The 11447-nt window shown below is 35.5% G+C and overlaps 1 protein-coding gene across 1 annotated transcript; it reads right to left on the reverse strand.

Annotated features, from left to right (window-relative positions):
- Nucleotides 1–33: 33 nt before the first annotated feature.
- pla2g4c (phospholipase A2, group IVC (cytosolic, calcium-independent)) lies at nucleotides 34–7491 on the reverse strand. Its single transcript, XM_081375660.1, has 14 exons — nucleotides 7378–7491; nucleotides 7164–7189; nucleotides 6897–7011; nucleotides 6564–6706; nucleotides 6284–6485; nucleotides 5836–5941; nucleotides 5626–5766; nucleotides 5464–5529; nucleotides 3031–3264; nucleotides 2771–2887; nucleotides 2485–2577; nucleotides 2005–2159; nucleotides 1714–1888; nucleotides 34–1487 (listed from the first exon to the last, which is right to left on the reverse strand). Exons 2-14 carry the CDS (start codon nucleotides 7187–7189, stop codon nucleotides 1321–1323), a joined length of 1740 nt encoding a protein of 579 aa, XP_081231786.1. The 5' UTR covers nucleotides 7378–7491; the 3' UTR covers nucleotides 34–1320.
- Between the last annotated feature and the right edge of the window lie 3956 nt (nucleotides 7492–11447).

Here is an 11447-nt window from a genome sequence, read left to right on the forward strand (position 1 = left end):
TAATAAATGCAAAAAACGACTCAACTAATATAAAAACAACAGCAATTTCTATTATTCTTGTTTGATTATGATGCACTAATCTGTGATATAATTTCACACAAATGCAGGTGAGGAACTGAAGGACACGTGAAAAAAACAATTTTTTTAGAAAGAGTTACAACTTGGTTACAGAATATTATGTGCTTTCAGTTGATTAGACTGAAGGCCCTATTGTTGCATCAGGTTTCATGCCAAAAACTGTGGGAGAAACTTTTAAAGGAACTTGAATAGCCTATAAGTAGTCAGTCACATATTTTATATATTAGGCTATATATTAAAGTCTCCCTGTAGTCAATAATCTTATCCCTTAAAACTCATATTTGATCACCAAAATGGCATATTTAAGTGTTTTTTCCTGTGAAGAAATTGTATTCATGCCTTAAAATAGCTTGAATGTAACTCTACACCCTTGCCTCATTTAGTATTTGCGGATCTATGAATATGTAAATGAGCCCCCGCCTCCACTCACTCATACAGGCTCGTCTACAAGTCGATGTATCAAAATGCGTCTCTACAACTTCGGACACATAACAGTAATTAATATAATTAGCAATGGGCTTGACTACGTTATCAAATAGCTAATAATGTGTTGCTAATGTTACACAAACCATGTTCTCGTTCACCATCTCATAGTCAGACAGCTGCTTTCTAATAATCAGCATCTTAGGAAACGCTTTGACCATCAAACAAAATTAGTGGAGAAAAGCATATAGTTCATCATATAGTAATATACGTCAAATACATAATTCACCCGATTGCTAAATGTGCCCGATTTTTCATATTAGCAGAAAAATGTACCGGGATGACCTGGCTTCTCTTAAGACTTCACTGCTTCAGAGCGGTTAGTTAATGATATGCTAAAGCCTGCCCTCACCTTGACGTGATTGGTTACAAGGTAGTTTGTGACATGAGAAACACCATCGATTTCAAATCGTCTTTTTTTTTCACTGCAGTTTTAAGAAGAAAATACTCAGCAATGGTGTTTGTCTTAAAGCATTTTAAAAACACCACATAAACAACATTAAAAACTTGATTTTCACCACAGGAGGACTTGCATTAGTAGGCCTATATTCATACCCATTAACACAATAACAACAAATACAATTCCATATCTCTTGTATGTTACACAATATGTTTTTATCTGCATATTTTGTCTCTCTCTCTCTCTCTCTCTCTCTCTCTCTCTCTCTCTCTCTCTCTCTCTCTCTCTCTCTCTCTCTCAAACCCTCTCATTCTAACTACCTCTTCTTACCTAAAGCCAGCGAGTTTCACACCTGAGAATCAATAAATGGAACCAAAATGTGATGTCTTCCGTTTGATCACTGTCAGAATGTTGTCTGTGTTATTTTTGATGTTCATTTCAGCTTTCTCCAGTAGGTCATCAATCCTTTTACGGTTGTAGGGTGGTTGTAAGGTTTTATATCTTTTCCTCCATTTTCTAATTTCTTCTATTAAAAGAGACATTTTAAGACATTTGATGTGAGCTTTCATGATTGGCTCTTCTGCATATTGCAGTTTTTCATATGATTATAAAATCCTTCATTGTGAATGAATATCCATTTATACATTATTGTTAAATATATAAATTATTATTATTATCATTATTATTAATAATGATAATAACATGACAATTTGAACATTTCAACAATCACAAAGCAGTAGTTGGACAATTACCTTTATCACCACAATTCTTGATATTGAATAGAGGAATATGAATAACAGTTGGTGCCTTGGGGCCTTCAAACACATAAAAGTCATTTGGAGCAGATTTATCCTCTTCTGATACTTCAGGGATTTCAGGGAAATCAATGTCTAGGTCTTTGCAAATGTGTTTGGTCTTGATCAGTGACTGTGAATTAAAAACAGTGTGTATAATAGACAATGTGCATGGAGGGGGACATTATTACTATTTAGTATACGCCATTCTGGTTAATAAGAAAAAAAAACAGTATGCAATTTTTGCACCTCGAATGGATCTGTCTCACTGAAATCGAGGGAGAGAAGGATGTCAATGTGTCTCTCTTTCCTCAGCAGTGGTAAAAAAGGTGAGTTGATGTCAAACCCAGCATCAGCATAATGCCTCTTTTCCTCTTTAAAGATGGAGGGGGAAGCCTCCTTTGCTGGGGATGATGGTAAAATATTTAAATCCTTCTTCATTTAATAAAATTTCAATATGAGACATTTGTAGGTAGAAAGACAACAGCTAGACATCTCCAAGAGATGAAGCTTCACCTCTGACTTTAAATGTACTACAGTATAAGTCTACGGCCATTTAGACATGCTGTCATTGCTACAAATGTCAGAGTTTACTAAACTCAATGTGCACTTAACTCTAGTAGTTTTATATTAAATTTGTTATTATATATAATGTTATATACATTTTACTATTAATATTTACTACTACATTTTAATAAATTAAATTTATTACATAATAATTTAGCTTACCTGCCATGTTGTACAGAAAGTTGTATGTTGTGCCCCAGATCCTGAGAGCAACAAACTCAATGCATTTACGAATGATAGTCAATATCTCTATGCCTAAAATGAGAGAATGATTTCCAAAAGCTACTAAATGTAATAGGTCCTTTTTTATCAACATGTAAAATAACTAAATCAGCTGGATTTTCTTACTCCACTGATCACAATATCAATTACAGAGACAAATTACAGAATAGATTACAAGTAAAGTGGGTTTTGAGTCGCATAATATGCAAAAAAAGGGAAAACTCACATGTCGGATTCCAGCATGAATGCAGGCTGCATATATATTGTGTGTATTCCTTAATGTTCTTCTTATTCACGTGTTTTGACATGGTGATTAGTTTCTCTTTTTTTTCTTTGTCCAGCTCTTCTGAAATACATAGCATAATTAAATCATGCTCTGAATATCTAGCACACATTGGACACATTGAAGTGGATCTGAGTCTAAAGTTGGCAGGATTTTAAAGTGGGTTTAATCAAAGTAATAAAGCATGTTTCTCATTTTCATACCCACGTAACTCAATGTTTTGGATATAATGTGATGGATACTCAGGGAGTCAATCAGGGTTTGAATGTGAGATGAAGGGTCTTCCTCTCTTAAGACCAGCAGATTGAGTTCCACAAGTGTCAAAAGCACTTTGCCAGCCTCTTCCACACGTGGATCACTGAGGGAGTGAACGTCTGTTTGATTTATTTCTGAAGATGCTTGGTCACCCATTATGTCCAGCTCATGCAACATTAGGTCTAAAAAGAACAGGTTGTATATTTACATTTTTACATTACAATGTATTAACAGTTATTTCAAATTGTAATAATATTTCACAGTATTACTGTTTTTTGCAATGGCCTGGTTTCACAAACAGATTAGGTTTCAAACTTAGATTAAGCCAGGAGTAGGCCTTAGTTAAGCTATGACATTTAAAAGGATAGGCAATTTTCGGAGAGGCTAGTAGCAATAGCGAGCTCCGCAGAAGTAGCAGTGCTTCGCCTTCTGAGAATATAGTTACCAGTATGTAAACGGTTAAGATGGCTGTGTCTTATAATGCTGACGTCAGAATGCTGACGTCATTAGCAGAATGCTAGTGTGTTATGGGCAACAACAACTCAACCTGTAAGAAATCGAAAAGAAATAAGAACTCGCTCATTCAACTTTCGACCTATAACCCATGTTGAACTTGCAAAACCTACAATAAAATCTGAGATTTCTCAACGGCAATCGGGTGAAAGAGACACATTTAGCCGTCTAGCCCCATAGACTCCCATTCAGTCTGCACTCGCCCGTGATCACCTCCAGTGGAATTCTAATGGAACTGCAACCAAGATCAATACAATGGGGCTAATAGGAAGTGCCAAGGCTCTCCGTAGACGGGCTCTGCTCAAGTGGAGTTTGGAGATTCGCATTGCCCCGCCCCATATGACGTCACATGTACGCGGTTCATAGCTCGAAAGAACGCTTTAACTCCACGATAGTTTGCCAACATACAAACTAGCTAGTTGAAATATGGCATCTAAGTTTTTAAATGAGCAAATAAAACTTGTATATATATTCTTTAATTAAATGTTACACTAATTATGTTGTATACAGAAGAGTACATGCATTTTGCAAGTGCATGTTTTAACATTTAATTAAAACATAATATATACATAGCATATATATATATATATATTTATATATATATATATATATATGCTTTAATTAAATGTTACACTAATTATGTTGTATACCGAAGAGAACATGCATTTTGAGAGTGCATGGTTTAACATTTAAAGCATATAATATATACATAGCATATATATATATATATATATATATATATATATATATATATATATATATATGCTTTAATTAAATGTTACACTAATTATGTTGCATACAGAAGAGTACATGCATTTTGCAAGTGCATGTTTTAACATTTAATTAAAACATATAATATATACATAGCATATATATATATATATATATATATATATATATATATATATATATATATATGCTTTAATTAAATGTTACACTAATTATGTTGCATACAGAAGAGATCATGCATTTGCGAGTGCATGTTTTAACATTTAATTAAAGCATATAATATATATATAGCCTATACATACATAAACAAAAGCCTTTTAGTCTGAGGCATGATGCCTTGTCTTCATATGTCTGAGGTCTGAGGATGTCCTAAAATGTACACCGTACGTGTGATATTGCTCATATATATATATATATATATATATATATATATATATATATATATATATATATATATATATAATGTTTCTGGAACAAATCACCTACCCTTCCTTTAAGTAGCTTTTATAAACGTGCCTTAGAAAAAACATTACTGGTGTGCATCTTGAAATACAAGAACATATTTAAAGACATGTCAGGGCAAGTTGCTTTCAGTTAAGATACGGTAGTTTAAACATGCATTGTAATCTGGGACTAGGCTTAAAGGGGCTATATGCTTTTTTCTGAAATTTAAACTCGCGACTGACACCTGTGGTCAAAAAAACAGAACTGCTCTTCCTTTCTGCTCGCTCTCATACGTGCACGCTTCACAAGTCATCCGCTGCAAAGAAGTCAACATTATGTTTACAGAGGTAAGAACAGTCAAATACATATATTGTTTGAGAAACTATGTTTGTTTGCTGACTAGCGGTGGTGGCAGAGTGATCGGAAACGTTTAACATGAACGCGCTTGACGTCACATCCGCAGACAGCGCGCAAAAAATCCGACCCGACAGAAAATAGGAAAAATAGGATACAGGCTTATAGGTGCACCCACTGTGAGCTGACAAGGTGTCAGTATGCTCATCAGGAGATGTTTGAGTCATACATGGTCAAATAAAAAGGCTATTGTTACGTTTATTTTGGGGAAAAAGTTGCATATAGCCCCTTTAAGCCTTGTCTTTTTTAAAACTTGGCAAATATGAACAAAGTGGACTTACCTTTGATGAAATGTAACAGTGCCTCCAGTATTTTTTCTGGGTCAGCAAGAGCACTACCACACATACCTGCAGAAAAAAATAATAAATTCAGCAAGCAACGAAATAGACAAGTGAATGGGAGGTGAACTAAAAGATAAATAAGTATGTGTTGTTTCAGCCCACCTTGCAGGAACAGCATGTCCATCTCAGGCTGGTCTTTTATTTTAACCCCTTGGCAAAACCGACTTCCGAAACAGGAGGTATCTACAAAGGCCCCACTAATGGAGTAGCCAGTCTCATGTGGCGTGATCTCAACAAATTTCTCTATGGCAGAACACTGTAAGTCTCAGACACAGTGAAAACACATACAACGCACAAACACACCGATATTACCTGCTTTTAGTTGATCATATCTGCTCTGCATATCAGTCACGGTGTAGATGGGATATGGATCTTTGCTGTGTTGGCTCCTCTGACTGGTAAAAGTACTGTTATCTATCTGTAGAAAAACTTAAAATCAGCGCAAATAGTTACGTAAATATTGTGTGTCTGTTGGTGTGCGTGTGTGTCTGTGTAGAAAAATTCACTACCGTTAAAAAGTGAGTGTCTTTTCAAATAAATGCTGTTCCTTTGAATGTTCTATTCACTGAGAACTCTGAAAAAATGTATCATGCTTTCCAAATTAATATTGGCCTAACGCTCGAGAGTCGGACTTGTAACCCGAAGGTTGCGGGCTCAAGTCTCAATATCGGCAAGAAATGACTGAGGTGCCCTTGAGCGTGTTCAATTATTAAATGTGTTCAATTATGTGCTTTAAACATAGGATATCCCTTTCTCTTACCTCTTTCACAATTTCGCTTATAAACAGCATTGCCCAGATGTCTGTCAGACTGAAATTGTCTTTTTGTGTGTAGTATTTTTTGAGTGTCGACAATTTGTCCTTGAATCTGACGTCACCATTTATAAGTCTCTGTTCGAAGTCATCCTTCACTTCATTTAGCTTGCTGGACCAATTTGGTACTTTGTATAAAGACGCCATGCACCTTATGAAGAAAAAAAGTTTCGGCATTTGTTAATATTCGGATGAGCTGAATTTGAGGAGCATGTATTTGCTAATTTACCAGGTAGATCCAGAGAGCCCAGCAAGATACAGCATGCAGTCCAACAGATCATCCTGAAACAGAGCGACCAGTGATCCCAGCAAACCCACCATCGCTCTTTCACTTCCTCCTGAAGCCAACAGAGCGATGTTGGGCAGATCACCCTGTAAAGAATGCAGCAAACACCTATTAAGCAACTAAATATGCCTTTTGTGAGGAATTCAGTGAGACATTTCCAAGTAAGACATTTCCCTAAACAGAACTGTTCTCCATATTTGTTTAACATTATGTAATTGTGTTTTATGCCAATCATTCAGGTTTGTTTAAAAGTACAGAATAAAACCAGAATATTACCAGGCTACAATGTATGTCATGTCTTTCAAGACACTCCAGAGCTGACTCTCTCCTGCTGGTCACATGGTTTATTTCATCCTCGTTCAGTGAATGATCGATTCTCACTTTGCAATGGCTGTAGAAAACCCATTAAGGTTTCAGAAGGTTTCAAACCAATTTCAACAAAAGTACTTAATTTAAATTTGAATTATCATTGTCTTGTGAAACTGCATGTTGTAAAAGGAGCATACATGATATCAACGGTTACAGAAATGTATGCGGTATTACCATTCGCTTTGATTTCCCTCAGACATCTGTAAAAAGGACATTTTAAGATTTAGGTTTGATTTGTTCTGAAATGCACCGTGACTGTTACATTGCTAAAATGCATTCATTTTCCAGTCTCATAAATTCATTTAATGCAACATTTTAGTGAAAAGATATTTAGCCAAACCAAACAGAAAGCGATTTGATTTTAAAAATCTGCTTTAAAGACACTTACCTTTGCTGACAGGGGCTGAAGTAAGTAAGGGTTGAAGCAAAACACCACGGAAACTTTTTATCGAGAGCATGTGATGTGAAGAGGAAATATAAGATGTGGTTTAGACCAAGAAGTGCAGAGCTGACTTAGCTTTGCCAAGTTGCCCCATTACAATAACTCAAGTCAAGTCTGGGCAAGACTTGTACTCAAGTATTTGATTCAAAGATGTACATTTTCCAAAGCATATCTGTTTGTTGATACTGTACAAAAGAACAGAAAACAACATGTGATGTAGTTTATATGTGAAAGATATTTTGTAATATTCCATATTTTATTTAGTTCAAAAGTCTGGAGTTTTTAAAGGGAATGAATACATGTATTTAGCAAGAATGCATTCAATTGATCAAAAGTGAGTGTAAAGATTTATAAGAAGAAACTTTTCACAATATTACTGCTTATGCATTTTTGAGCCAATAAATGCAACATTGGTGAGCACAAGAGACGTAAACTTAAGAGAAATAAACAAAGTTACAAAGCATAAATCACCCCTTTTAGTTTCTGTTTGACGAACAAATCCTGTCTACATACTAAGATTGTTATGTCATGGCCTACTTATAATTTGCATAAAGAGTTTGTGGTGAGTCCCCACAATACCAGTCATTTTTAACCTTGTGGAGACATTTGGGAACAAGACAGCTTATAAATAATTCGAAATTATGTTTTTTTCTTGAAAATGTGAAAAGAAAATGCAGAAAGTGGGGATAGGGGATAGAATATATACAGTTTGTGCAGTATTGTTTATGGAAAGTCCCCATTAAACATGGAAACCCAACGTGTGTGTGTGTGTGTGTGTGTGTGTGTGTGTGTGTGTGTGTGTGTGTGTGTGTGTAACAATACAGTGCAGCAGGTGTGTTTGCATTAGCAGTGCTGTAAAGATTAAGACAAGACAGACAATAAAATACAATTAGACAAACACAATCTTGTCTTCCCAAACATCTCTTTACACTTTGTTATCGGAAGCCCCTGAACTGATGAGTTTATCTGTATCTCAATGCTACAACAATACACAGGCAGAAAGACTAACAGATTTCCATAATCACTAATGACTGACAACAAAATACATCGACTCGGACACACAAGAGCATCAGTGACGTCATATATTCCGCAGGCATGTTTGCCCGTGTGTGCATGTCATGTGTAACACACAACGGCACGTTTTATCTGTGTGCATGCAGAGACAATACTGTGTGTAAATACGCTGTTTACACACACACATGCAGACTTAGTGTCTGTGACGTCAACCCTGATGATATAAAACAATACATCGCATGGGTGACCTCTCCGATGTGAAGTCGAATATCATCAGCTTCTAAAAGTTATAATGTGACCTTTGACCTTTGAAAGGGCAAACTGAAAACCAGAAGCAGACACCTGTCTTGTATTGTTACAATTATGTAACCACTGAAAAAGCAATAAATAACTAAAAAAGAAATGTACTGTAATTAGTGCAAGAAACAAGACTTAGAATTAGTATATTCTCCATTTTTTGCCAAATGTGTTTGAAAAAAATATATAATATAATATAAAAGAACTTGAAAAATAAAAACATAATTCATAGTTTATAAAATTTTGTGCCCATTTTTTAACAAGGCTTATACTATTACATAATATATATATATATATATATATAATATAAAAAATAGAAATAAATAAATAAGTTTTCCATTGATGTATGGTTTGTTAGGATAGGACAATATTTGAAAATCTGAGGGTGCAAAAAAATCGAAACATTGAGAAAATCGCCTTTAAAGTTGTCCATCGTGATTGTGCTGCATTCACTCACAAAAATATGTAGCTTATTTACGCTAGGAAATTTACAAAATGTCTTCATGGAACGTGATCTTTACTTAAAATCCTAAAGATTTTTGGCATAAAAGAAAAATCGATAATTTTGACCCATACAATGTATTGTTGGCTATTGCCACAAATATACCCGTGCGTCTTGTGACTGTGTCACATATAATATAAAAACATAATTCAAGTAAACTTTAAATGAGAATAGTCTTTTAGGCGATTTAGGCTCACCCCTCTTATCAGCAGTAAAACATTCTGTGTGCACAGAAAGAAAGAAAAGAGAGAAAGAATAGAGTAAGGATAAACATAAATGACAGAGTGGGGGGAGAGGTGAAGATGAGAGGAGAGAGATGGAGGTATATAAAGACTCTGAGCATCAGGGAGAACACAAGAACACACCAGAACAGGACAGAGGACTGGAACACCTACAGATCTTAAAAGGTAAGAAACTCAATAATTATGATCTCTTTAAAAATGCAATGCTAAATGACTAATCAACTTTCAAAAAGTCATTATCAAGATAACATGCATAATAATAATAGGCTTGATAGCACCTTTCATACAAGGAATGCAGTTCAAGCAGTCTTTATTATAAATTGGTAATATATTCCAAACACACAGCTATATGACACATTTTATGACAAATACTGCAAAATTGGGAAGAAATAGATGAGAATAAGATAAGATTTAATATTGCAATATTTCTGAGGAATTTTAGACATTCCCTTTCTCTCTTTAAGATAAATTGTAAACATCTTGTAGTATACTATTTTTATCCAGCGTTCAATAATAATAAAATCTGATCTGACATTCTGATAATGTACAAAGTAAAACCTGTAATGGTCCATTCTGCACTGCTTATGCTCATTTAGATGTAAAACTTATTTTCTTTTCTACAAGCAACACTATTTTTTCATAAAAGCATTTTTTCAAGAGTGTTACAACTTCAAGCACTCCCTGTGGTATTCTTACAGTATCTTTTTTACTATTTGTGGAATAGAAAATGACTTGCTATTTCATGTGCTTTTAATAACCGCTTGTAAATACATAAATATCACTAGTAGCTCACAGTAACTGAAAATAAATGTGCAATTGCTCATTGACCCTCCATTTTTTCCTTCTAGACATGCAGACAAGCGAGATGAACGTTTTGCTAGCTTTGTTTTGCGTGGTTAACATCCTCCAGCTCTGTCATGGACTATCCGGAGGAGGGGAATGCTACTTCAATGCAAAAGGTAAACTAGACTAAACAATACAAAGGAAAGGGTTCAGATAAACACAGAGCTTAGAAAAGAAATAGGCTACGGTCAGTCCAACAATAAAAAGCAGTTTGAATGTACATCAAATGATCTGTTACTTAAAGTGGTAATAGTCACTCTTTCACTGCAGCCAGCTGTGAACACAAAGGCCGCGTTTTCGACATCGGGGAGTCCTGGATAAATGACGAATGTTTCCAGTGTGTGTGTTTCGAGCCTTTTGGAGTGGGCTGCTGTGAACAGTAAGTTCGCATACTTGCACGACTACAAGCCCTCTGTATGTAGCTGATATTGAAGCTCATTGTTCTTTGCTGTCCTCTAGTGGAAAGCAGCCAGTCGATTACCCGCCCTGGTGCGAGGCCGTTAGAAAACCAAATTCCTGCACTGTTGCTGTGGTGATGAAGGCCAACCATAAACTTCCCTGTCTATTTGGAGGGAAGAACCGCTTGCGAGCTTCAGATGGGCTGCTGTGGAAATCAGAGAACGACCCACTCTACTAGACTGAATTACTGAATTCACAAATGCAAAATATCATTTATATATAATACACACACACATTCTTGTACATCTGTCTTTGTGAGGAGGTCATTCATTGACACAATGCAATCTCTAGCTCCTTACCCATCACAACTAAGCGCCTAACCCAAACTCTTAATCTAAACCTACCCTTAATCTAATTATAACCTTATCCGAGAACTCCGGTCAATTTTAACATTGAGCTCATTTTTTTGTAAATTTGGAGTGCTGTCAATACAGAGAACAACGACAAAAATCGGTGTTGCCTACATCATGTCATCCTCTTTTTAAAATTTGCACCCTGTTGACTTCAATGGGGCAAGTTTTAAACCTGCTTTTAGCCTCTTAACATCCCTGATGTGTCATTACAAGTGCACAGCCAATGTGAGTGATTCCTTCGGAGTGAACACGGGTGAATCTGACTGCAGTAGATGTGAAAGATATGGATAAAAATGATGTTATTTC

This window comes from Scardinius erythrophthalmus (genome assembly GCF_964197995.2).
Source record: "Scardinius erythrophthalmus genome assembly, chromosome: 10".
Taxonomy (NCBI): domain Eukaryota; kingdom Metazoa; phylum Chordata; class Actinopteri; order Cypriniformes; family Leuciscidae; genus Scardinius; species Scardinius erythrophthalmus.

What these genes read in the sequence shown, in the direction of transcription:
- pla2g4c (XM_081375660.1), bottom strand. Translation starts at nt 7,189, where the DNA reads ATGTCTGAGGGAAATCAAAGCGAATG. An exon ending in ATATGATCAACTAAAAGCAG is followed by an intron (nt 5,767 to 5,835) that starts GTAATATCGGTG and finishes GTTCTGCCATAG; the next exon opens with AGAAATTTGTTGAGATCACG. An exon ending in TTCATGCTGGAATCCGACAT is followed by an intron (nt 2,578 to 2,770) that starts GTGAGTTTTCCC and finishes CTCTCATTTTAG; the next exon opens with GCATAGAGATATTGACTATC.